The following is a 27,650-nucleotide window of genomic DNA, read 5'->3' as shown; positions in this document are numbered from 1 at the left end:
GCCCAATGAGAAATGGGCTTGGCCTTGGACATAAACCCGATGGGCGATGAGCATGCCGAAGTGAGTTTGGGCCGGGGGCAAATGGCGTAATGGGCCTGCATCAGAAGCTTTACTTTTGTGATGCGCTTATTGGGCCGATAGACATCAGAGGGCTAATGGGCAAAGGGCTTGATGAAATCATGTTGGGCCTGGACCTAATACATTTGCGGTACTATGGGTCTTGCGAGGCAACAACAATCCTCTTTCACACAAACCAAAACCAAAGCTATAAAACTGAACTAAAAGCATAAAGCCGTCCTAAAAGGCAAATTGCAAGCATGAAAAGTCTTTTAAGTTGGCTACTACAAAAAATGAAAGAGAGTAGAAAGGAAAACCAAATATGCAAATGCAATCCAAAGACAAACAAGCAATATGGATACACCATCAAGACAATCAATTTTATATTAAAGGTGGTGTTTCAATAGTAATATCCATTTTCTGTTCTCATCATGAATTGAGCAGCAGAATAAAAAGGCCACATATGCTAAAGAGAGTTGGTCCACGAATCACAAGAACAGAGAACAGAGACCAACCAACCCGACCACAGGAAGTGGATTGGCTTGCAGACAATCAACCTACCCGAAGTAAATTGATACCTGAGGAATGTCAATATCATTATCCTCATCATCCTCACATGCCACCACAACATCCAAGTGAGACCGGTATGCAGGTAGTTCCACCTTGGCCACTTCCCGGGCCAGATCCACTACCTTCTTGTCCATTCGCTCCCTGTGTCGAGGGAACATACTGTTGTAGAGCAGGCAACTTCCACATGAGATGCTATATGCATTCAGCCCCTTGTCCTTGAGCCATTGGAGAAGTTCCCTTAGAGTCGGATTGTCTTTGAGGATCCACCTGTCCCAAACAGTCCAGCTCATATCCCGGTGCTTGATGACTTTGGGCGGGACTGGCTCAGCCATGGAGAAAAGTGGGAGGGCTAGGTTGGCAAATGTGTTGCGATAGTCTTCCAGTTTGTGCCCTCCATCCAAAACCTTGTACAGTTCAAGGCAGACAAGACCCGTGGCCATTGCTGTGGAGGTTGCAATCGCAGGGATAATCCTTCCAGCAATGAACTTGGCTTTCAGTTTGTCAACTTCAGGAATGCTGTAGTTCCTCGCCCTCATGTTTGCAAGACCAGCTATCAGGTCCATATGGTAATTTGTATCATCATCCTGCACATTACATTTATGGGACCATATTAAGGAGTGTTAAAACAAAACATAGGGCGTTTTCCACACCATCTACCAGATGTGCCAAGTTTAACACAGTTTATTCAAACACACCTGTAAGTGTTTCGAAATTTCTAAAAAAGCAAAAAGGAGACAAACCTTCTCAAACTGAATTGGGTTCATCCTGAACCCTGGTGGCAGACTCTTCCAGCTCTGGTCTATCTTAGCAAGTAGTTCATTGATGACTGCTGCATCATCTACAGATGCAGTAGAAAGGCTAGTAGCCTTCTCATCGGTCACAATCTTCACATCAGTCTTTGGCTGAAATTCTGGCACTATCACCTTATCAACAGCTTCAGCCAACTTCTTAGGTTGCTTGGCCCAGTCAGGAATTGGGATGCCAAATGTCTCTGCCCGTAGAATGGATGCCGCCATGACAAAATAGAGGTGACCAGGATCAGCAGCTGAGAACTGTAATGGATGAGGGAATCGCTTGGGAGCTGACCAGAATGGAGCCCCAGTGCTGGTTGCAGCATCCTCAGGAAAAGTAAAAATCAACTGCTTAACACGGTTAACAAAATAATCTTCAAACCTGTTAAATAGAAGGCAGTGAGAAATCAGCACAGAGAACATAGTGTGTAGGGAAATGACAAATATGATCAATTACACGGGAAATACCTGAGACGGGCCCAGGTGATACAGTCCTGGAATGTCTCACATCTCTCTCTCTCAAGGCATTCGAGAACACGTTCCAGGTTATCCCTAGCTTGAGCATCACCAGCATTCCTCATTGCAGATGCATATTCAGTTGGATTAGACAAAAATGCATTCACTTCTGCTGGCGTTTTCTCAAGCAAACCCTCAAACTCGGATCGAGCCCATGTCAAGCAGTGGTCAATATTGTGTGGGAAAGAGTGCACCGTGCACATGGGAGCTTGTCTCTCAGGTGGGTCTCTTGAGGCACCATAATTCTCTGTCAGGTGAGGAATTACCATCTGTGTGTTGCATTTGGCACCCAGAGTTCCCGACTCAAGCAGTGGTTTCTGGAAATACAAGCACCTCTGATCAACATACAACCTCGCATTGACATTGTCTAGTGCATTGATAACGACACTCAAATTCTCCCAAAAGGCATCATTAAACACATTCTCTGTCTCAGGGCCCACACGATTTTGCAAAGCTTCAATGTGGAGACAAGGATTTATTGTTTGAGCAGCAGAAGCAGCAACAGTGGATTTGGCCTGCCCAATGTTCCAATCACGGAAGAGGAACTGCCTACTAAGGTTACTCTTCTCAATCACATCATCATCAGTAATTGTTAGCTTCCCTTGATTGCCACATGAAACTCCCATCAGAGCTACATTTTTTAAGAACTCACAACCTAGCGCACCAGATCCTACCATGAACACTACAGCATCCTCCAGTTTCTTCTGTAGCTTAGACCCAAACACCGAAATCTGTGCATCGTATCGGCTATTCAATGGTTTGAAATCACTGGAATCCAGTGCCTCTGTAGGAAGTGACTCCACTGAGTCGAAGTAGAAGAACTGCAAAAGCAAGTAACAACAATGTTAATTCACCAGCAAAAGCAATCAAGTATCATTATGGAACTCAAAGCAATGAAAAAAGTGGAGATAGATGCTTGTGACTAACCAATATACATATAGAACATATCAATGTGTAATTTCCAATCTAAATAGAACAAATCAATGAATTGAAAGTACAAAACCTGAAAAAGTGGATGAAACTTTCCAGAGCATGCCTTCACAACCTCCTGTCCTACAATACCACCAAACATAGCAGCCATGGGATTCAATACCGCCCTGGCACCAAAAGCAAAGTGCCGCAAAAGTTTTGGATTAATATCTTCTAGTTTCCCATCTCCCAAGCTCTCATTGATGTTACTGGATATGAATATCAGTTTCTGAGCATCCTCCTCAGAACCAGCAACAGGGAAGCGTCCCAACTCGGATATAAACCTGTCAAGCGCTTGGAATGCCAGATGTAGGAGGGGTGGGCGATCAAACTTGGAGAAATCACTCAGAAGAAAATCACCAGGATCACTGAGTGCTTCTCTCAATGGCTTAAAGTTCAAGACCTTGGGCTGTTTCACCTGTGTGACAATACCACCTTTCTCGTAGGTACCAAAATTTGTGGTGTCCTCCTCAAGAGTAAACGAATACGGCCTTGCATTTTTTATCTTTCTTGGCTTTCCATCATTGAGTTCTGTCATTCCATGGACTTCTGAGAATACAACAAGATCCCCATCCTGAAACTCAAGCCTCTCATCATCAACACATGACACCAGTGCAGGATTATCATTGCTAATGGATGCAATTATACCCGTGTGTGGTTCCTCTCCATCAACATCAAAAACTGTGAATTCAGGACCGAAGTCACAAAACACTGAACCAAAAAGGCCTCTAACTTCAGCCTTGATGAAAGCGATAGGAGGCTGATGACTATGGCAATAATCATTGAACTCGATAGCTTTCTCAAAATTGATATCCGTAAATACAACAGCCTGCATCATGCATAGAAAAAAATAGCCACTCAGCGGTAAATAATCATTAGATAATCTTATCAACAGTAGCAAGTAGCAACATATAACACAGTCTCTATGCAACCCCCACACGACCAAACACTAACCCCCACCACCCACACACAAGCAATGGAACAAAAATACAAGTCATAAAGCACAATATGATGTCAAAAAGGCCCTACACCCTGGAAGTAGAAAACTACTCTATGTCTGAACTCCTTGTCACCAAAACAAAAATATATAATGATGGAAGTGACAGTTAATTCGTTCCATTTAACATTATTCAAATAAGAAAAAGTGGTTACAGCTCATTCACAATCTATTTTTCAATCTAATTGGTCAAAAGTTCTCATCTGTCTGCACTGCATCATTTTGCTAGACTTAGAATTTATTTGAAACTATTCAAACCCCTTTAGGGTGCCATTCCGCTTGAAATGCAGGCCCAATACAAACACAAAGAAGACCTCACTCAATATAATGCTCACTCCCCAATAAAGGAATCATGAATAAAGCTAAGCATGATGAGGGCGCCATCTGTCTACAGAACTCAAGGTCATCATCAAGTATACAGACATCTAAATTTCGGAGGCTGGAGAATTTTGTGTAAGATCTGCCCCTTGCTTTTGTGCAGCTGGAAAAAACAAAGAAAGTTCTAATATTTTGACCTCCCAATAGGAGTTGTGAAGGTAAGGGTTCTGACCAGACTTATCATGCAAGTTCCCTTGGTTAAAGGGTAGAATCTTTGAAGGGGTGGAATTGTCAAAGCTGAAAGATGTTTTCCTGCACTTTTGGTTGAGGGATTCTTTTGCAAAAAAGAGTGTCATATCTGAAGTTTATCAATTTGATGGAGATGGCTTGAGGCCATTGGTCTAACCTTTTCTTAAAGTCATTCAACCTTTTACTTTTGCTTGGCACACATAAATGGACTCAACCTCTATATGGCACTTTTCTATATATTATCTATTTGCTTATAAAAATAGAAAAGGCTCCCTTGGCTTTATACCAGTTGCAATACGAGAATACTAACATGCTGCCATCTTATTGTGTACTTTGTACGTCAAGAGGCAAAGCAAAAATAAAAAATAATAAACAAGAGGCTTTTTTTATAGGTAAATAAGCAAAATATATTAAAGGCGCTTGCAAAAAGGCACAACAAAGTACACAGGAAGTATGCATATATGGCCCAAGGCAAGCAAGAAAAGAAAAGAGAAAGACTAAAAACCACCTTCCCACCAACACCCAGCTCCCACGGCGGTTGGAAACCCCCAAGCAGAAACCTAAAAACAAAAACAAAAACCCCTACTCGAAACAAACAAAAAACCCTTAGCAAAATAAATTAAATACCAGTGGCCAGCAGAAACCCCTGCTGTTAAGTCCCCATCCCCCTCCCCTTTCCATTTACCGTGGACGGAACACCACTGTAATTGACTAAGCACTTGAGCCTTCAAATTTCCTTCTCAAGACTCGAAGAGGACATGGATTTTTGCCTTCCCCTAACACCTTAACCCCATGACCTTTCTTCGCTTCCAATTTTCTAAGAAGAAAGCTGATTTCCTTTTCAAAACCCAAAACTGGCAACCCCAAACAATTGGAGAACTTGACAAAACTGTTGGGAAGACACACAAAACAAAAGACCCTTCATGTAGATCCTAACCAATTAATAAAATTTATCATGGTTAGGGAAACGTCATCTATATATCCTACCCACAATAGAAGGTTGCAAAGAAAAATTGACTTAAGAATTTGATCAAACATTTCTTTACTTTCGAATGCTCTCTGGTTTCTCTCCTTCCACCAAAACCAAAATACGCACAACTAGATAACCCTCCACACTACCTTTTGAAATAAAAGAGCCATGCAACCCCAAGAGAAATTTCCCAACCAAACTTAATATCACCCTAACAATCCCAAACAAGGAAAGCACCAAATTCCATAACACTTCAACTCTAACATAATGCAAAAGGATGATTCTTCATCATCCTTACAATGAAAGGATTGATTTACCAAAGACCAATCCCTCCTCCTTTGCATCCTATAAATGTCAAAACCTTTCCCCAATAAGCACCCCACCAAAAGAAGAAGAAAAAAAAACAACTTTAGGTGAAGCCATGGATTCAAAATCGGTTTTTATCGACGATATATCGGATATTGGATGGCCCTGAAAGGATATTGAGCACCAATTATCAAACATGAGGAATATCAGGAAAATCGACGAAAAAAATTGAGCGTGAAGCAACGCACGGAGTAGCAAAGGAAGCTTGTCAAAACATCAAAGATATATCGGCAATATATCGGATATATCGACAAATATATCGGATATATCTGGGAAATATCAGAGATTTTTTTGAAAGATTTTTTTTTAAAAATATTTATCCTTTTTTTATTTTTTATTTTAAATCTATATTATCATTTTATTTTTAACTATTTTTTTATTTATCTCATTAATGCTATTTTAAAAAATTACTATCACTTCATTCTTTTTTTTATCCATTTAATTTTATTTAATTTATATTCATTTATTTAAAATATTAAAAATATAATTTTACTCAAAAATTGCTACAATATAAAAAAATTAATGAAGTCTTAATATTCTATAAATTAAAATTAATTTGATAAGATAAATTAGTAATAATTTTAATTATTTAAATGATGATAGAAAATTTATCACTTGTAATAAATTTTTAGAAATCAAATCTCAAATAAAATATTTTATATAAATCAATTTCATTTTTTATTTAAAATGTAATAAAATATGTTTTAATAAAAGTATTTTAATTTTTAAAATAAATGAATATAAATATAGTAAAGGAATTTATGCTAATTTTTATAAAAAATTAACATTACTTAATTTATCTTTTTTTTTTTTGAGTTTTTTCAAGCATTCTTGTGAATTTTGAATAATTTTTTTGTCTCATCGATATTTTTGTCAAAATATCCACCGATATATACGTAAAATCCAAGTACCGATATATCCGTATTTACCGATATTTTAATCCTTGGGTGAAGCCATTGCAAGCCAAATAACTTTTGTAAGGAACTCTTCCACTCTTTCCAATCCCAAGAAATTTTAGAAGGATTTGACTGAAAAATTACCCTCTTTGCTTGCATCCAAACCATCATGTCTTCCCAATCCCTATTCACAACCTTGCCTTGAAGTATTACAAGGAAGGCTTTAAGCCTCCCCATCTCCCATTCATTCAAATTCTTTTAGAAGCTAGTGTTCCAATGCCCACCCTCAATTTTTTGATCCCACACATCAACCACCAAAAAATCCTTTGTCAAAAGACTCTTTTAAAGATGAATCACCACACCATCTATCATTCTAAGACTTCCCACACATCAACCACCCAAGAATCCTGTCATAAGACTCTTTTAAAAATGAATCACCACAACATTTATCATTCCAAAACTTCATCTTCTCCCATTGTCCACTTTGAATGAGGTTTTCCTATTGATATTCTCCCAAACTCATATGATGGTCTTCCACAATCCAATTAGAAAACTATCCCTACTTTCCATGGAATGCCAATCCCCTTCCTCCTAACCATACATCCCAACAAGAACCCACTTCCACAAGGATTCACTTTTTGAGATAAACCTTCAATTCCACTTACCTAGCAAAGCCCTATTGAGAACCAAGAGGTTTTTAATCCCAAAGCCTTCCTTATTTGATCTCGGCAAATCATAATCTATCTCACCAAGTATGGTTTTTTCTCTAACGAGCCTCCTTCCCACAAAAAACTTCTTTGAATCTTCTCAATCCCCCCTTTCAATCCCTCCCCATCTCACGTTCATGAGTATGACAAAAGGAGACATGCTAAATGGGCAAACTTGATAGAGTACTCTTATGAGAGTGAGTCCCCCACCTTTAGAAAGATTATTGTTTTTTCCACATAGTTAGCCTCTTATGGACTAATAAGGAGTCCCTAGGAAGAAGACCCAAATACACAATGGGAAGAATTAAAGACACCAAACAAAAAGAAGGGGGCGACCCTAAGGACATGGGAGGTATACAAAGGATGCCAAAGTGTTTACATTCTTTGAAATTGGGACTTCCAAAGCCTCTACATTCTCCCTACCCTACCCCACCCAAAGACTCTAATGTCAAACCTGTAATACTCCAATCTCTTAATTTAAATAATAGGTTTCAAAAGGACTAAGTTACTACTCCCTTTTATTTCTTCCTCCCTCAAAAGCCAACTACTATTTATCTTGACTCTAGCCATGAAATTTACTCATTTGGTGAGCTTTCGCCATCTTGTAGGGGAAAAAATAGCATTTATGTCCCCTTCCCTCAACCAAAGTTCCATTGGTTTCTACCTCCAAGATGCTTCTTCCCACAAGGCCAAATGATAATACTCCTCCATGGTTATCCTTCTAGCTTCAACCTCTTCATCAAAAAGGGTCATTTCACTTTCTTTGGCATCCCATTGATAATTTTTTTCAATTTTATCAATATTTCATTGATATCCATATTTCAATTGATATTTCTATAAAATCAATTCGTCGATGTTTCTATCGACATCAACCTTTTCATCATTGGATATTATCAATCGGAAGTAAATTCAATGTATGGAAAAAAAATTGCATTATATGATTTTCTTTTAAGAGAGACAATCAATATAAGTGCGAACCCAAAAATTTCACTTGGAAAGTCAAACTAGAAGCATAAGACATTAAAAAAAAATTATGAAAATAATACATATTCAACCTATAAAAACAAAAATTAAAATAAAAATGCTTCATAATTCCATTAACCACATAGAAAGGTATACCGATCAATTTGGTAAATATACATACTAGTAGTATGATACACCTAAGTATGTGCAACCTGGTCAATTTTGGCATAGATACGAACTTAAATATTGGGTACACTCAATACATCTCTAAACTAAGTGAAGAGTTGACATCTATTTTATGCAATTGATTATTTCCATATTTATTATTCCAAAAAATGTATTTCTTCCTAATGTATGTGCAACCTAGTCAATTTTGGCATTGATATGTACTTAGATGTTGGGGACACACAATGCACCTATGACCTACATAGGTGAGTCAAGAGTTAGATGATTAATTTTATGCATGTGATTAATCTTATACTAATTATTCAAGAAACTCTCTGTCTTCCTAATGTATGTGCAACCTAGCCAATCTTGGCATGGATATCTACTAAAAATGTTCAGAATGACATGGCTTTAAAAGGAGAGCTTAAAGCACACCTAGGCCCAAGGCGGAGGCACAGCCACTCCCTAATTATAGCACCTTGTTGGAGAGGCATGCCTCATTTACTTTATTTTCCATTTTTAAACACTTATATTCTTGAAATCTCTAACTGTATTTTGAAATTTATATAATTTCACTACTTTTTTTGTTGAATGTTTCCTTTAAATGTTTAAAATTTTTATTGATTGGATTAGATTTGGGATCATATTTGATAAAATTGATATGCATCATAGGTTAAGTTTCACTTTGCTCAAGCACACACTTGGAGTATATGTTGTAGGAGACTTTTGCCCCTTAGGTGCGCCTTGTGCTTTTTAAACTATGCACAATACATATGTGACCAAGTTATGAGTGAAGTTAGTAAATTAGTTTTATACTCAATGTTCTAAAAACTTTGTATTCTATCTTGATTTTCTTTAACACCACTGTCTTCTTTTGACGTTAAACTATATAAAGAGATGATACACATCCAATTAGGTCAAGAAAAATGTGGGGTAATTAGAATTTTAATACCAACTTAATTTTTTTTATATATCCATTTTCTCAATGCCAAATGATACAAAATGATGAACATTTATCTCACAAGATGTTTAAAAAATGTATGAAAATCAGAAGTGTGTTGGTAGATATAATAAAATTTGGAAGATGTGGTGAAATTAAGTGAGAAAAATGACATTTCTGTGATTGTTTATTTTTTTTAATGTTGTGAATCAAATGAAGCAGGTGTTTTCTGTATTTGAAACAGGAAAAGTGATAAACAGCAGTGAGAAACAATTTTGAACAAATGGTAATGAGGGACATTTTTCTAGTCTTACATTGAAATATAGATTCATATTGTTTGAAGTCTAAGAATTGGAATGAGATATACGCACCATAGATTTTTTCTACCTAATACTTAGGATAAGGAAAGAATCAAAAAGGAATTAATGATCATGATAAGGTAATATTCCATTTATGCTTTGTAAGTTTGTCCATCATACAACCTATCTGCATACCAAAGTAACCACACATATACATTGAACAGTGCAGCTAACATATGCGTAAACCTTTTTTTTTTTTATAGACAATAAATGAGTAAACATGCAACCAAAAGGAAACATCTTCAGATGTAAAACTCCCTGCATGCATTCAAATGAAATATATGCATGAATACTAACACCAAAAAAAAGTATACTCTACCTGATCACTTAGATCAAAATTTCAAAAAGCCACCTCAAAAACAAGGCAAGATTCATTTGAAGGGTGTGACCAATTAAGTTCACAACCACCATTTATTTTGGGTTACACTTCGGTTCCTTAAAAGGAAACTGATTCAGTGAAGTTTATATAATTTTATATATGAATTACAAGTTAAACCAAAAACTAAAACAGCATACAACGTTTTATATTTTCACCTGGTGTTTTTCTTAGCTGCTTCAAAAAATGAACAAAATCTTGGAATCTAATAATTTAACAGTCATTCATAAACCAAAACCAACTACTGAAATTGAGGAAAAAACAGGACGCACCTGAAAATCAGAAAGATCCTCTTTCGTCAATTTTGTCGTTAAGGTAGAAATAACCACAGCATTATTCAGCTCTTGTAACTTTTGAACAGAAGCCAGTGCCCTGTTCTTACCAACATCATTCTCTGAAAATATGAAATTGCTGGACATGTCCCACAACTCCACGGTTCCTTCATCATGCAAGGTCACAGATTTTACGCCAGCAAGAATGAGGTTCTTTGCTGCAAAAATCAAGTATATCATCAAATCAATGAGTCTCTCAGTCACTTACACACAACAGTCACTTCAAAAGAAAGACAACAGCACATCTCATAAAATCCAAAATTCAAACACAAAGATCAACTTTCTAATGACAGATAGATCGGAAATCTTGTCCAAATCAATCCATAGCATGAGTTGCACAACAAATTGCAGGAAAGAAACATTGGCAACTGTGGTTCTCAACAAGAATGGATGAAAAAAATTATACGTATAGACATGAATTTCAGCTCTGAAAGAGCATTTTAAATCCGTGGATATATATTTTGGGTAAATATGCCCACAGGTTTGACTACCTGAAATCCATGCATTCAAAATATTCCCAAAGTAGGCAATATTAGAATTTCAAGCATCTGCATGCACCTTTTTTATTTATTTTTTTCAGTCTTTTCTACCAAGGAGCAAAAACTATGAAATAACCAATATGACAAATCAACAATATTCAACAGCAGTAGCTCATCAGAAGAAGCTCGAAAGGCAAAAACTATGAAACAATGAATAAGACAAATCCACAATATTCAACAGCAATAGTTTCATATCAGAGAAACTGAGACAAAAATAAACACAAATGATAGATAAAAGTAAACTTGGAACTTAGAAAACTACAAAATCGGTTATCATGAAAACTACTTACTCCTGAAATTTCAAGATTCCCTATCACCATACAAGAATTCCACAAGGCATAAAGGAAGAACCAATGATTAACTACATAACTCCAGAAGGCAAGTATCAATGCAATATTTATACCGATTTCAGCACCAAGTCCCTGAAGCCCAGAGACGAGGACGTTGGAGGCGAAAAGCCGCCGCATGGTTTCCCGGCCGTACACTGCAAGCTGGCGGCTATGCAGATCCTCATCGATATCTGGCGGATTTCCATCGCCCAAAGCCATAATTTGCAGTTCAACTTCGCTGCCGCCGCTGTGATTACTGTTGCCGCTGTTATTGCCCAAAGAGCTGCCGCTGTTATTGTTGTTCACCGTGGTTTCGGTGCCGGCGGCCGATGAGGAGATCCGATGCTTCTTGATCGAAGAAGTACCTGTGTTATCACTGTCGTCGTCTACAACCTCTCCTGCAACTGCTCTCTTTCTAGGAAGCATATAGTGCAATAAACTGCTGAAAACCCCACAAAACCCCATCCAAATCATCGACAACCCAAACACATTCAACAAAGTATAAAGATCGAAAGACTTGTCATACACGAATCCAACAATGATCGGTGCCAAAACCAAAAACCCTAACCCTAACCCTAATCTGATCAACACCGTCATTTCTGGCTTTATTGATTCGAAACGGACAATCGAAGCAAAGAAGATTAATCTAGAGAGACAAAGACCGATTAGGGATGGATAAAAAGCAAATAAAAAGAAACGTACCGATTAGAGCTCTGATGCAGAAACAAAAAAGAACAGAATCTGAATGTTTAAGAAAGAGAGAGAAAGAGAGAATTGCTTTGGCGTGATGTATGTTCCTTTTCTAGTACTCTACGCTGGTGAATTTGGAAGGGGTCGTTTGGGTTTGTGAAGAGAGGAAGGGGTATTTATGGATTTGCATTTCTAGGGTTTTGGGCTGACAGGTGCTGTTGCGAATTGTGATGGTCGGTCATCTCTCTCCTCTTCTAGAGAGAGAGGGAGGGTTTGTTTGGTGTGGTCATTGGAGGAGAGCGGCACTGGAAGATAAAGTCGGCTGATTATGCACGGCAAACCGGGAATAAGACATAAAACGTCGTCGTTTCAGGTGAAAAACATCATCTAAAACGTCACCGTTTTGACCTTGGCTGAATCCAGTTCAGGGTAAAAATTTGCCCATATTTTGGGTTCCAAATCAGATGCGATAGTGCCTAGCCTAACACTCCTCATAACTGACAAGTCGCATTTCATTTCTTTCCCTTTTAATGTAAAAAACTTATAAAAAATAAAAATATATATATAAAAATATTAAAAGTTTTATCATTTTTGGTATAAAAAAAATTAATGGAAACTACATTTTGACTTATAAAAATTAACTTTACATTTAATAAAATTTTTATAATATTAGTATTATTATTTAAAACTTTTAAATCGTAAAAACAAATGAGATAAGATATAAAATTATTTATAAAAAAAAAAAAAAAAAAATCACGTGGGTCGTATGGCATGTATTTATTCAACAGCTGGAGTGAGTGTGAGAATGTCCTGTGAAATGGGTGCAAAAAATACATGATTCATGAACCAACCTCTTGGTGTGTATGGCGCAGGGGACTTTGTGCCAGGATCCCTTTTTAATTTATGTGGTAGTAAGTGACTCGGATCTTGTTGCAGGTAAGGAGGAAATTTTTTTTCCTTTGGTCTTGAACGAATTTATTCTTCCTCCATATTTTTTTCTGCGATAATGTTAGGGGACCAGAATAAAGTCTACTAAAGGAGAAACAAGATAAAAAGTATAACCACTAAATTATTTAGTGTCTTCATGTTACGTGTCTTATACCATTGTACTCCAACCATTCTTTGGCTATTGTTATTAATAGAATGATGTCCATCCATGATGGGCTCACTAACTGAAAACCACAAAAATTGTATGAACCTTGACAGTGGGCTTAAGAAACGAGCTAAGCCCAAATTATGTTTTACGTAAAGTTTTGGACTAAAGGGTACAAGTCAACTCTTCTCAGTTGACCCATGAATTATGGGCTTAACCCAAAGGAACTGGGTCTTAATCAAAGTTGAGAGGATGGCAAGTTTGGCCGGCCTACTTTGAAGGAGCAGGGCCCGGCAACGTCCAGCCAGTAGATGCAGGGCTCAGAGCTACAACGAGGGTTCTTCTGTGCGCGTGAGAAAGAGAGTTAGGGTGATGGTCACTTCTTTTTCTATTTATTGTAGGCAAGCAGAAGGCGATAAACGAGCATCTAGGAGGAGATAAGATGCCTTAAATGGTGGTGCATGGCGCATTCTCATTACTTAACACTCGATCACTTGGTCAGGACGTGGCAGGGGCTTTCAATTGTCTTCGGATATTCCAAAACATCGCTTGAAAAGAGAGACAGCAGAACGATAAGGTGTTCAAGGCATGGGAATTTGATTTATTTATTTTGCTTTTTGATCTTTTGCTCCATGTTTCATGCACTTAAGTTGAGTATTATCATTTTCAGAAAAAATGATTGGCAAATAAGAATTAAAATATATTAACAAAAAGAGAATATAATAAACGACCTACCATTATCGTTAAATTATCGATTCAACCTAAAGGTAATGAATTAGTAACACATATCGAGCTAATTGGATTTAGTGTAAGGTGTAAGGATTACTAGTTGAATTATTAGTTAGGTAACTGACTGCTTGGGCTTTGTGAAATGCCTCTATGGATAATTGCAGCCTACAACATAGATGGTGTGATGACAAAAATATAATATGGGATTGGTAGGCAGATTCCTTCAATTATTTAGCGATGCATTGGTTGAAAGAACTAAGACCTAGGAGAACTGTATTAAATTGAAGGGAGTTGCTCGTTCTGTTTTGACCTTGCATGTTCATCATGCACATGCAACTGCATGTGCAGATGTTGAGTATGATTGAACTGATCCTATGACCTATGTTGGGGCCTTAGTATAGAGGTATACAGATTTGAGTAAAATTCAGCAAATCCTCGTCACGTGTAACTGAAAGCTGAGCCTAACCTGGATTGCAATTTGGGCGGTCAAACCCTTGCCCAACCCGAGGTTCAATATTATTTTGTAACATATTTCATTTCTAAAAATTTATTTTATAGGTTTAAAATAAATATTTTACGTATCAGAAAGCTCTGTTATAAATATTTGTTTGATAACACATGAAAACCCATTGGAACCTAAGTTACCCACGGATTTATCATGAGAATTCCGACTCCACTTTAGGGTGGCTTGGGTTTGTTATGAGTTTAGACATATAGCCGACAAGCTTGGCATAGTAGACGAATGATAGACGGGTTTGACACAGGTTAACCTTCCAAACCCCGGCCCTACCCTACCCAGTCCCAGAGTCATGTATACATCTAGCACAATATAGACAAACAATCTACCAATTGTCTATTGAGGCGGAAGCAACCTGACCTGGTACAGTCTAAATTCATGGGCACAGCCGGGAACATCGCCTTGATGGGTGCCACAAGGGGCTTAGTCAGTCTAAAAGTATCGAATGACAGAAGCAAAGGGTCATAATATATAAATTATGCCTAAATTGTGGGGCCTTAGGAGCTGGTCCATTGATGTTGAAACTTCTTGGAGAGGAGGAAAGCAGGGAGAGGTGTTTGATGGTTTTCACCTCCCTCACGACACCAAAGCAAAAGGAGTGAAGTCCCTCGGGCCCCTCAGATAGCCACCATACAAACAAAAAGAGAAATTGGAAAACAAAAACCCTTGTATCGCTCGAAACTCGTATACCCATCGGGCCACATAATCTCATTTGCCTTTTTGCCTTTTATTCCCCTTTTTCTAAGCCAATGATCTAGTCTCTTAGAGGCGATGAAATGTGAAAGGCCCAGTGACTCATAATGACACATGCCTAACAAATATATGAAGATTCCCACCATTCATATCTATATAAAAAAAAAAGGTATATCTGCATGACACATGTGATGGCAGACATATTATAAAGCAACCCACAAACATTTATATATATATAATTTTTCTGATATTATTAGAAAGATGGTAAAAGAAAGAGGTGGATTTCCATTGACAAGGATGAAAAGAAGATTTATATCTTCATTTCCTTTGAGAAAAATAAACTTACTGGATCTACATTTAGGCATGGCAGCACCCATTTAACAAGGGGCTCATTTTTTACACAAACTTTTAGTATCAGTAGATTAGGTTCCTTGGTAATCCAAAGGCTTCTTACCTAATACTATTGTTGCTATTGTTGTTGTTGTTGTTGTTGTTGTTGTTGTTGTTGGGCCGCAGCAATATCGATAGAATCTCTGAGAATTGAGGGCGCTTGGAAGGGCAATTGTTCCAGCATTTTGTCATCAGAGATCTCAGGATTTGTGGGCAATCCTTTGGAATTTCAGGTCTAAGCCCACAAGCAGCTATTCCAACAGCTGCCTGCACAGGTGAATATGCCGAGTAGGCTGCCTCACCAGTTACCATCTCCCAAAGTACCATCCCAAAGCTATACACATTACTCATCAATGTCTCTGTAACACTCTCTGGGTCACCTGCAATGATCTGTCTCAACCAAAAGAGAAGAAATTCAATTCATTGCTTCCATCACTTACAGTAGAGAATTGAATTCGAGGAAGAGTGACTTCTAATTGAATTTCATTTTTAAACTCTTAATTGTATTAAAACTACCAGTCATGTGGTGAAATAAGAATTTCAAGCAAATTCATGACCAAAATACAAATAAACAATTTGCCAATAGAGAAGTGTTCAATTAGGAGCAATAATATTTTTGCTAACCTTATTTTTTCATAAAAGAAGTAAATACTACTTTCATGTAGTATACGAATAAAAAAACATTTGGAGATCCTTAGAAGCTATTCATCTTTGAAATTGCTCCCAGACACACCCATAACATCAACTTTGAGAAGCTAAATTTGCAAAAGTAGTGTCCAGTAATTCATTGGGAGTAACAAGAAAGGTATTAAAAAGGTCCATATATTATTTGGACAGATCAAGCTAAAGATTGAAAAGGCTCCTAAGGTAGGGTCCATGATTCAACCAATTTTGGGCTAAAGTGCAATTCTGCAAGGTTGTAGCCAAACAATTTGTTTAACATACAGGAGCGCTTACATAAAGGCAAACACTTGATTCGAGTTTAAAGCAAAATAAATTATGAAGACATGTTTACGCATGCTAAAACAATGATGTTTAGGATAGTGAGGTAAAGCCACTTTAAACAAGACTAAACCGACCCTTAAAACCCTCTGCAAATACATTGAAGCCAACTAATATCCTTGAACACAACATATAGTAAAACCCAAAAAGAGCATCAAAAGGAAATTTACAGCAAACATTGGAAATATTCATATTGGTAAAGTTGCAGCAGTTAATCATGGCAGGGCCACTAGGATATATTGCACAAATGATTTACTAAGCATGGATATAATGGTTTCTTCTGTTAAAACATGTACTCAAGTGATACAGTTAAATTCCTATCAGTTCCTTTTTTTCTTTTTTTTCTTTTTGGTAAATATCATAGCATCAGTTCACTACCATGCAACTAATCTGCTAGTATGACCCCTTTCCTCCAACATAAAGTAGGAGAGAATGATGTGAACTCTCAACCTCACACAATGATATTCATTAGGCCAGTGGGTTATGGGCACACAGATTTCAGTTAAATCATTAAACATGGAGCACCAATCTGAGAAGTATGTTATAACATAACCAACCAGTTATTGGAAGGCTATTTCTATGTTGAGCACCATCCAAATATTACAGCCAAGAGATCAATTCAATGGGCAAAGTTTTTAAAGGCAATTGGACATTGCATGAATATAAAATCTTACAGATGTTTCCATCACTGCAAGAATAATGGAAAAACATCTATACTACCTTGTTTATTAAGATTCTAAAAATTGCAGCAAGGCAAGACTCAGTTTCAAACATAACAAAACAAAAATATTCACTTGAAAAATGTTTCACTTCTTTTCTATTTTGTACGATCCAAATGCTATCTAAATTGTCAGGATAGTTGAACATATTGAAGAAACATTAGGAATATGGCAACAGAGTTATTAGTTATTAGTTATTATTATTATTATTATTATTATTATCAGAACAGAATTATTAATTTGAACATTGTATAAGTATCCCCAAGAAATGAACCATTTCATTTGTTTCCATAGCATCTGAAACACAAATCATCACAAAGAATCGATGTAGAATTATTAATTTGAACATTGTATAAGTATCCCCAAGAAATGAACCATTTCATTTGTTTCCATAGCATCTGAAACACAAATCATCACAAAGAATCGATGTTTTTGTTGAGCTCTGAGATTTGTTTCAAACACTTCATGAAACAACATGGAATGGCATCATTTTCACTGGTTATGCTAACACAGAATTAAAATGTTAGGCTCATGACTGTTAACATGAAGATGTTTCATTCAATGGAATTTTCCTGATCAACTTAAGCTGACTTTAACAATATGAGATTGGAAAGAATAACTGATATAGCAGGAGACAAACCTCAGGAGCTAGCCACCGATAGCCATCAGTTTCATACTCCATTGCCTCACCAACACTCTTGCAAGCAGTGACTATACCCATGTCCCCCAGGCAAGCATTCCCATGTCTATCCAATAAGACCCTTTGTGTGTTGAGATCTCTATATGCAACACCATGATCATTCATGAACTTGATCCCCTCTGCTACATCAATAGCAATCCTTATTATTTCCTTGTTCTGAAACTTCTTGTTCTTTAGGATAACATCATGAACTGATCCACCTTCCATTAGTTTAGTCACAACACATAAACCATGATTTTCATCAACACAAACACCAAAAAATTGCAGAATGTTCTTATGCCCACATGTCATCAGCTCTAACAGATCCTTTCGGAGCTCAAACTCATATGAATTTCCCTTGTCACAACCCTTGAGCTTCTCGATTCCAACCCTTTTTCCCTTGTAAACCCCTTTAAATGAATTTGGCCCAATCTGATCAACAAATTCAAGATTATCTGAGTTCAACAACCATTTCCCAATTTCCTCTCCACCTGATTGGACCGTCTGCCATTCATCAACTGAAACAACAAAAGATGATGTTGGCAGTGGCATCTGGAGCTGAACCTTAGTGTTCGAATTATCAATGCCATTTCTATGGTGTGGTTCACCGCCTTCCTCTTCAATCTCCCCCACCTCTCTCCCCTTAGTATTTTCCTCTTGACAGCCACATAGGCCAAATGGAAGCTTCACGGTGGTGGGTTTGGACTTCTTTATAGCAAACTTCAGGGCATTCTCAATCCTGTTCTGGAACGATTTCTCTTGCCCAGCTTGAACCAGAAGAAGAATAATTCCTAAAGTAAATCCTTTCTTCTCAAAGATCTGTATCTTCTTGCAACAAATGGAAGCACTATCAAGTGCACCGGACATGGCTGGCCATGAAATCGAAGAGTTACAGGCAAAAGTGAGCTTGAAAACAGAACCTTGAATCTCATCATCAGACACTTCTTGAATCAAAATCGCAGGATGGTCATCCACGGATGCTTGCTCGATCATTCTAATATGAAGAAAGACATCTTTCATATCGAATCCAGCCTGGGCATAACTGTTAAGATCACCCAAAAGAAACGTAAGATAAATGGCAACAAAATAAAAAATATATGTAGATTATAAATGAGTGTAAGAATATTCTGAGTCCAATAAATACAGTCCATGCTCTGTTTGGTTGATGAGAAAATGTTAGGAAAAAAAAAAAAACAAATCAAATTTTGCAACGTATAACTGCTTTTCTTAGGATCTGAGCAAACGATAACCAAAAAAAAAACCGCACAAATGAGCCGACTAAGATTCATTTGACTTAGTAGGACCTAGTTTTTCACGTTTTGTGGGGAAAAAAAAAAAACAGAACAAAATTTCAAGTTTTCATTTTCTGTGCTTTTCCTTCATTTTCTGAGTAGCCAAACATGGGATTAATTTGAAGTTGATTGCATATTTAAGAACTTCAACCGTAGTCGCCCCCAGGTCAAGCGCTTTTTCATTTTAAGGGAGAAAAAAACACACAGCATAAAATATAATACTTGAAATTTCATTTTCTTTCTATTTTTCCTCCATTTTTTCAGCAACCAAAGTGGAACTCGAGTTCATATAAACTTTAATGACTCAACCTGAGAGGCAAGGAATCATAATGCTTGCGAATATTGGAGACGAGCTTCTCCGGTAGCTGACTACCAGGGTACAGTTGCGTGAGGTTCCGAACAACACCGCCCCACACAAGCTTGCGACAGCTCTCGATCTTAGAAGCAGGCGGATCACGGGGCGAGTCCAGATTCAGTGAGTTCTTCAGCGATGCAATAGCCTCGGACACATTTCGACTCAGCCTCTGCAACCTCTTCTGCATCGCCGACGACTCCTTGACTCCTGCACCGGACGAATTCTCCGGCAGACCCTCCGATCTGTCCTGAGTTCTCATCAGGACTTGTTCCACCATGTCCTCGTCTGTGCTAGCTCGGCTGGACCAACACTCGAGAGCTGCAGCCATGGTCGAACCCAAGCAAAATGTGGCTCGAACCACACCCAGAGTAAACCTTAGCTTTAGGCTGTGGAGATACGTTTCAATCAGATTGCTGAGGTTTCCCACATTTTCCTTCTGACACTGAGAAATTTTGGGGAGAGAGAAGGGGTGAGGAACGTTTATGGGAGGTGAAGGGAGTCTTTTTGGGAGGGTGAGTAATAAATAATGAGCTATGATTGACAGTGATGAGGACCACTGATGGCGATGCTCTGCTATATCAGATGAGGATGACGGTCCTGATGTTTGTGAAATTGGTCTGCTTCACTTCCATTTCCCTTTCTCTTTCTTTTGGCCTTAAACCTCTGTGATCTGACTTGATCCATTCTTTAAATTTTTATTAACATTTACAAATATTAATCTTATACTAAATCACTACTGACTTCTCTCGTAAAAATAAGTAGTTGTTTTGAAATGCCCGCTAGGCCTCCTCCTTTGTCACCAACATTGGCTGTTATCAGTATATAATTTTTTTAAAAAAAAAATTTATAATAGATTAATACGATATATTTTTATATATCTTAAAAAATATATAATAAATTATAAAAACCACCTCATGAATTTAGTCATTTTTAAGCCCTTAAAGCAGATCTAAATTTCAAATAGACTATTTATTTTAATAGTTTTTTTTTCATAATTTGAGTTTTTTTATATTAAATTGTTAAAAAATAAATAAAATTGTTTAGGGATTAAATTGAGATATGCCTGAAGAACATATATTTTGTCCAAAAGCAATTTTAAAAAGTATTTTAATTATTTATTAAATTAAATTCCAGAAAATAATATTTTTATCACTATATACTGCTCTTTGTATTTAATAGCGGTACTTTCTTTCTTTAAAAAGAAACATTTTACTTGCTTTAAAAAATTAAAATCATTACCACTCCACTTTTTATGTTTTTCTTATTGTTTGTGTTATTTATCATTTAAAAAAAAAAAAAACCTCCTTAAAATTCAATCCAAATAATCCAAACGACTTACTAAATGAGGTTGTGACTTTTGACGAGGCCTGAATGAGAACATTGAGAAGAGGATAGCATTACGCTTAATTTTAGGAAAAGTTATAAAATATATTAGATTTAGTTTAAAAGGCAACGGAAAAAAAAAAAAAAAAACATTAATTTTGTTTTTGGTCTTGGCTTAGACAATCATTGCGGAGAAGTATTTGAAAGAGTCCGGTTTGATTTTGTGTATGCTCAGGATGGTATATGGAGCACTGTTGCTGTCGTGGTAACGTTGTGGGGCCCAGTAGGCTTGACGGGACGTGCCCCGTTTGGGCCCTTGCGCGACCCATCGGTCTGCCACGTGACCCTACCTCAGAAAATTTGTCTCAATTTGGTAATCTCCACCGATGAATTTCCGGCTGTTTCGAAACGTTATCAAGTTCTCGACAAATAATTTCTGAAAACAGTTTTAAATCACTTTTAATAATAAAACTCTACTTAAAATTCAAATATATTTTCTAATTTTTGTTGTAACAAATAAGAAACTAATTTAAAAAACAATAGGAGACTTTGATAATGCCCCAACAAAAACTATACCACTCAAATTATAATATTTTGAGAGCCTTTGCATATGTTTTAGGTTATGGTATTTTCATAGAGGATAAATTAAAAATATATATGTTTATATACAAAAAATTATTTTTATAAATAAATTTTAAAATTTATTCTAAAAACTATTTTTGGTATTATTGAAAGATTATTTTCTACATATCATATTCATGCATATGGAAAATCATATGTCATGTACATTTAAATTCATAAATATAAATAAATAAAAAATAAAAAACCTATCACATGGCTGCGTGCACAGAATGATTCTAAAATATAAACTAAAGCAAACAAATTACGGAGAGGAAATTTCAAGCTTCTAATAAAATCCTTGTGAGAAAAAAAATAACGTGAAACAATTAAAGGCGGGCCAATGGGGTTGGGGACTTTGAGAGACAATATCATTATGGTCGATAGGATCATATACGTGTTGGAGCGGTTTTTCGCTCGAGTCGTTTGGTGTCACTTAAAAAATCTTATTATGGATCGTGTCATCCCAATGCATCCATTACAATCATTCCCCACATATACCAATAAGTTGTACGAACTGATGTGGGCATATCTGGAATAGGGCCGGTCCGATTCGACCTCGCATGGAAGCCTAACGGCCGGACCCTGGCCCTCAAAAAGACATGTTGAGCCTGGGTCCAGCCACATCAAGATCAAGATAAGAAGGAATGATGTTAATGATAGCGGTTGAGCTTTTAGTCATGTTTGTACATAATTGGGTTTGTTTTAGTCAATTTAATTGCATCATTAACCCGACCGAAACCAACCGGCTCATGGAACAGAACATTCATCAAATGATGATGAAGTTTTTATCATGTAAAATTTGATCCTCATCGCTTTAGTAATTAAAGGCTAAGAGGATTCTTTCGGAGGTTTTCGTTATCATTTTTATAGTTGGTGTAATTTTATGATATATTTATTAGAATTTGTACAAAATAAAATAGAATTATATTTTTATTAAAATTTTCAAAAAAAAAATCAAAATAAAAATAAAAGATAATAGAAAGAGTGACTAATGATTTTTATTTTTATTTTTTTGAAAAATAGAATAGAAGGAAAGAGGATTAAAATGAGAATGAAAGAAATAATAATCATAAATGTAAGGAAGCGTCTCAAAATTTTAATTAATATAAATTCATATTTTAAAAAATATTTTCAATCTTCATATGTTATTGCAGTATAAGATTTTTTTATAAAGTAAATATATATATATATATATATATATATATATATATATATATTAGGATTTATAAAGATTATATGAAATTGATAAAGATACTATCAGCTTTTCTGGGTTTTTTCAATATACTATTTACACGGAGAGAATATAAAATAAATAAGAAAATTACAGTCTTATTTTTGTCTATACAAATATCTCAACAAAGATCATGTCATACTTGTATGGCATGATTCTATATTTACGTCTACAATTGTATCCTTCCTAAGTTGGTTTCTAACAACTCACGCCAACACTCCCCTTCAAGTTGATGCATACAAATATCTTATGCACAACTTGTTGAGTGAGTTATGAAACTCTTTGCTTGATATCGCCTTGTGAGTATGTCTGCTAGTTGGTATTTGGACTTCACAAATAGAAATCGGATTATTTTTGCTTCTAGGTTTTCCTTGATAAAATGTCGATCCACTTCCACATGTTTTGTACGATCATGTTGGACTGGGTCTTGAGATATTGCAATAGCAGCTTTGTTGTCACAAAAAAGATCCATTTCTAAGGTAGAGGCGAAACCTAGTTCAATAAGTAGTCTCTTGATCTAGAGTAGTTCACACACCCCTTTTGCCATTCCACGAAATTCTGCTTCAACGCTAGAAAGTGATACTACCTTTTGCTTATTGTTTCTCCATGTAACAAGATTCCCACTGACAAACATAAAATAACCTAAAGTAGATCTTCTGTCTGAGATATTTCCAACCCAGTCTGCATCTGTATAGTCATTAATTCTTAAATGACCATTCTTTGAAAACAGAAGTTCTTTCCGAGGTGAGGACTTCAAGTATCTTAGTATCCTGATTACCGCATCCATGTGGTCTTCAATAGGGTTATGCATGAATTGGCTAACTACGCTTACAACATATGCAATGTTTGGACGAGCATGTGAGAGGTATATGAGTTTGCCAACTAACCTTTGGTACCTCCCTTTATCCGTTGGTGCTTGATCTGAGTATTCTTCGAGTCTATGGTTTTGGAAAATTGGAGTATCCACCGGTTTGCACTCCAACATTCCTACCTCAGTTAATATATCCAACACATACTTTCTTTGGGAAAGAATGAATTGGCTAACTACGCTTACAACATATGCAATGTCTGGAAGAGCATGTGAGAGGTATATGAGTTTGCCAACTAATCTTTGGTACCTCCCTTTATCCGTTGGTGCTTGATCTGAGTATTCTCCGAGTCTATGGTTTTGAACAATTGGAGTATCCACCGGTTTGCACTCCAACATTCCTACCTCAGTTAATATATCCAACACATACTTCCTTTGGGAAAGAAATATTCCTTGTTTGGACCTGACAACTTCAATTCCTATAAAATACTCGAGTCCTCCCAAGTTCTTCATCTCAAATTCGGTGGCTAACTCCTTTTGTAGTCTGGTTCTTTCTTCTCCATCATTTCTTGTGATAATCATGTCATCCACATATACTATCAACATAGTTACCTTTCCCACTTTGTGCTTTATGAATAGTGTATGGTTCGAGTTGCTTTGCTTGAATATGTATTTCCTCATTGCTAGACTGAACTACCCAAACCACACTCGAGGTGATTGTTTCAATCCATGTAGTACTCGTTGTAGTTTGCACACAACCTTGGTTTCATTAGATGTCGTGTATCCCGGAGGAAGTTCCATGTACACTTCTTCAAGATCTCCGTGTAGAAAGACATTTTTTACATCAAATTGATGTAATGGCCAGTTAAGGTTGGCTGCGAGAGATAAGAATACCCTTACAGTGCTCAGTTTTGCAACTGGTGAAAAGTTTCTTGGTAGTCTACCCCGTATGTTTGTTTATAGCCTTTTGCCACCAGTCTTGCTTTGTAACTTTCGATCGTACCATCTGGCTTGTGTTTGATAGAAAATACCAATTTGCATCCTATTGTTTTCGTCCCTTCAGGTAACGGAACTATGGTCCATGTGTTGTTCTTTAGTAGTGCCTCCAATTCCTCTTTTATTACTTGAGTCCATTTCAGGTCAGACAAGGCTTCTTGAACTCCAGTTGGAATTTGACTTGAGGAAAGTACATGGACAAATGCTCTGAGGGGTTCAGATAATCTCCTGGTAGTCACATAGTTGGCAATTGGATACTTTGATTTTCGTTTTTCAATATCATGAGAATATCTAGTCGATGGCTTGCCACGATTTTCCCTGAAAGGCAATGTATATCCAACAAATGTATTCAAGTCACTTATATTGGAAGACGTGTCAAGAATCCTTACCTCAGGGATATTATCAGGAGGTAGGTCTGCATGTACTAAGGAAGGGGGAAACTTGGTTCAGTTGCTGAAGGCGTATAATTTTCTGAAGTTATATTCTGCTCTATGGGTCCATCTAGTCTTGTGGGATCAATCGACACTAAGCTTGGTGCTTCATCCACCATAGTTTCACTATTTGGCCAGTCAAAGTGCAACCATTTTTGCTCTTCATCTCGTGTCTCCCCCTGAAAAGAAGAAGTGAGGGCTGGGAAAAAAGGTTCAGACTCTAGGAAGGTGACATCCATAGTTACATAGGTGCGTCAAGTAGAGTGATCATAGCACCGATAGCCCTTTTGGTGCATAGTGTAGCCTAGGAAGAGACAACGACGAGCACACAAATCCAGTTTGGTTCTTTGATTTTTGTGAAGATGTACATAAGCTACACACCCAAATACTCTAGGAGGAAACATTAGGGTTGTAGGTAAAGAGACGTGTGATGCCAGAACTTGGAGCGGAGTCTTAAAATTTAAGACTTTAGAGGGTAGTCTATTAAGTAAATGGATGGCAGTGGACACTGCATTAGACTAGTATTGGGGTGGCACATGCATTTCATGTAGTAAAGCTCGTGCAGTTTCAAGAATATGGTAGTGCTTCCGTTCAGCTATGCCATTTTGTTGAGGGGTTTGAGGACACAATGTCTCATGAACAAGTCCATGGTGTTCAAAATAAGTATGGAAACGCTAATTAACATATTCACCACCATTATCAGAGCGGAGAGCTTGGAGCTTGGAAGAAAACTGAGTTTGGATCATCACATAAAATGATTGAAACACATGTAATACTTCATCTTTATGTTTCATCAAGTAAAGCCAAGTCATACGGGTACATTCATCAACAAAAATGACAAACCAACAAACACCAGAACCAATCGAGATAGGGGAAGGACCCCACACATCAGAGTGAACTAAAGCAAAGGGAAGAGTGCTTTTATTCATACTTAGTGGATAGGAAGTCCGATGACTTTTGACTATAATGTAGGTATTACATTTAAGGTCAGACAACCTCGTATTAGAAAAAAGATCAGGTCGTAGATGTTTCAGATAACCAAAATTTGGATGCCCCAAACGTCGATGCCAAAGCCAAATTTGTCGTTCTCTCACACCACTTTGTATTTGGTGAACATGACCTGTGTTAACATCTTCCATGTAGTATAGACCCCCTTTTTTAGTACCATGTCCAATTATCTCCTTGGTGAGAATATCCTGAAGAATACAAAATGTAAGATACATTAGGACAACACAATTTAGTTTTGTTGTAACTTGACTAACAGATAGTAATTTATGTGAGAGCGATGGAACAAGTAACGTATTCGATAATTAGGGTGAAGGAGGCAGATACACATATCCGACCCTTGTGACAGAAGAGACAACCTCATTAGCATTGGCAACACTGGTGCATCGCGATGGAGATATCGTAGTAAAGTTAGTAGCTGCAAAAGTCATGTGGTCTGTGGCTCCGGAGTCAAGAAGCCATGCACCACGATCAACATCATAGGATGAGGTAACTAAATTAGAACCACAGTTACCTGTATTAGAGACGAGTCCTGCATCCTGAGAAGACTCAGCCTGAGGAATCAAGGAAAGGTGAGGTTCGGCTGACATTATAGCCACTTTGCCCTTGTTTGCATCCACACCAACTGAGTCATTCTTTTTTTTTTTTTGCATGCAACTCATACCACAAATCAGGATAACCATTTTTTTTTAAACAATTCTCACTTGTGTGGCGCTGGTTGCCACAATGGGAGCATTTCATTCCATCAGGAACAGTTCGTGACTTAGAGGCTGTAGTAGATTTCCCATGGCTAGAGACTGCAACAGAGTTTGTGTTGGTTGAACTCAGTTTCAGTCATTTGGTAGTCAAAACCACGCCTAAGGTATTGTCGAGATCGCTAATGCTCATGACTGTTTGTCGGAGAGCCTCTCTGCGAACATGAGCATAAGCTTGCTCGATTGAGGAATATGGGTGCATTTGAAGCACATCACTGCGGATGTCGTCAAGGCGATCATCAAGACCATCAAGGAAAGTGTAAATGTGATCTTGTTGGAATAAGTTGTTGTAGTGGTAGATGTCAATGGCACATTCCATCGTTCGGACGACGAAAATCAATTTCCCACCATAGTCCTTGTAGTTCGGTGTAGAACTTCTCAAGGGATCCACTACCTTGTCATAGACGAGTCACATGTCGTCGGAGTTCATAGACTTGAGAAGTATCGCTACCATCGAAATAAGTCGTAGCAATGGCATCCTAGACCAATTTTCCTGTGGGAAATCAGATGAAATTTCCAATGAGTGTCTGATCCATAGAGTTTATCAACCATCATTTGACAATGGCATTATCAGTACGCCATTTTCGAAAGGATGGATCTACCTGTGGTGATGGTGGACAATCGTCGTTGATATAACCCAGTTTATCTTTGCCGGAGATGTACATCTCGACAACCTGGGACCAAAGGGCATAGTTGGAACCATCCAACTTGATATGGAGCAGTTGAGTTTTTGGTCGTTGAAGTCAAGACTTGGACTTTGGATAAGGCTTCAATCATTTGGCTGGTAAGGGTGGTGATAATGGAGTCGATATGTGATGGAGGATCACCAGAGTTGGTGATAATGCCGGTGTCAGTCATAACTAAAAGGCACGGATCAAACAAACAAAACTAGAGTTTTTCCGATGAAGGGAG

General features: G+C 37.2%; 2 protein-coding genes across 4 annotated transcripts; both read right to left on the bottom strand.

The window, feature by feature from the left end:
* Positions 1-410: 410 nt before the first annotated feature.
* LOC117916084 (ubiquitin-activating enzyme E1 1) lies at positions 411-12,390 on the bottom strand. 3 transcript variants are annotated; one of them, XM_034831912.1, is made up of 7 exons: positions 12,112-12,390; positions 11,484-11,851; positions 10,482-10,699; positions 2,938-3,732; positions 1,887-2,755; positions 1,368-1,800; positions 411-1,211 (listed from the first exon to the last, which is right to left on the bottom strand). In XM_034831912.1, exons 2-7 carry the CDS (start codon positions 11,833-11,835, stop codon positions 615-617), a joined length of 3,264 nt encoding a protein of 1,087 aa, XP_034687803.1. In that variant the 5' UTR covers positions 11,836-11,851; positions 12,112-12,390; the 3' UTR covers positions 411-614. The 3 variants fall into 3 exon arrangements, with proteins under 3 accessions (XP_034687803.1, XP_034687804.1, XP_034687802.1); XM_034831913.1 differs by having other exon boundaries at positions 11,484-11,848; XM_034831911.1 differs by lacking the exon at positions 12,112-12,390 and having other exon boundaries at positions 11,484-12,100.
* Positions 12,391-15,361: 2,971 nt separating this feature from the next.
* On the bottom strand, positions 15,362-20,178 carry LOC117916813 (probable serine/threonine-protein kinase drkD). The gene is made up of 3 exons (XM_034832993.1): positions 19,523-20,178; positions 17,883-18,963; positions 15,362-15,911 (listed from the first exon to the last, which is right to left on the bottom strand). The coding sequence occupies exons 1-3, from the start codon at positions 19,894-19,896 to the stop codon at positions 15,582-15,584; spliced, it is 1,785 nt and encodes a 594-aa protein (XP_034688884.1). The 5' UTR covers positions 19,897-20,178; the 3' UTR covers positions 15,362-15,581.
* Positions 20,179-27,650: the final 7,472 nt, after the last annotated feature.

Source organism: Vitis riparia, chromosome 6 (assembly GCF_004353265.1).
Source record: "Vitis riparia cultivar Riparia Gloire de Montpellier isolate 1030 chromosome 6, EGFV_Vit.rip_1.0, whole genome shotgun sequence".
Classification (NCBI taxonomy): Eukaryota; Viridiplantae; Streptophyta; class Magnoliopsida; order Vitales; family Vitaceae; genus Vitis; species Vitis riparia.
Note: the sequence above shows the minus strand (reverse complement) of the source record. Positions and strands in the feature narration are given on the sequence as shown.

Excerpts from the sequence above, each read along its gene's own strand:
- LOC117916813 (XM_034832993.1), bottom strand. The coding sequence starts at position 19,896 with ATGGCTGCAGCTCTCGAGTGTTGGTCCAGCCGAGCTAGCACAGACGAG. Across the intron at positions 18,964-19,522 it reads TATGATTCCTTGCCTCTCAG|TTATGCCCAGGCTGGATTCG; the intron begins GTTGAGTCATTA and ends TGATCTTAACAG. Across the intron at positions 15,912-17,882 it reads ATCGGTGGCTAGCTCCTGAG|ATCATTGCAGGTGACCCAGA; the intron begins GTTTGTCTCCTG and ends TGGTTGAGACAG.
- LOC117916084 (XM_034831911.1), bottom strand. The coding sequence starts at position 12,006 with ATGACGGTGTTGATCAGATTAGGGTTAGGGTTAGGGTTTTTGGTTTTG. Across the intron at positions 10,700-11,483 it reads GGGACTTGGTGCTGAAATCG|CAAAGAACCTCATTCTTGCT; the intron begins GTATAAATATTG and ends TGATTTTTGCAG. Across the intron at positions 3,733-10,481 it reads AGGATCTTTCTGATTTTCAG|GCTGTTGTATTTACGGATAT; the intron begins GTGCGTCCTGTT and ends TGCATGATGCAG.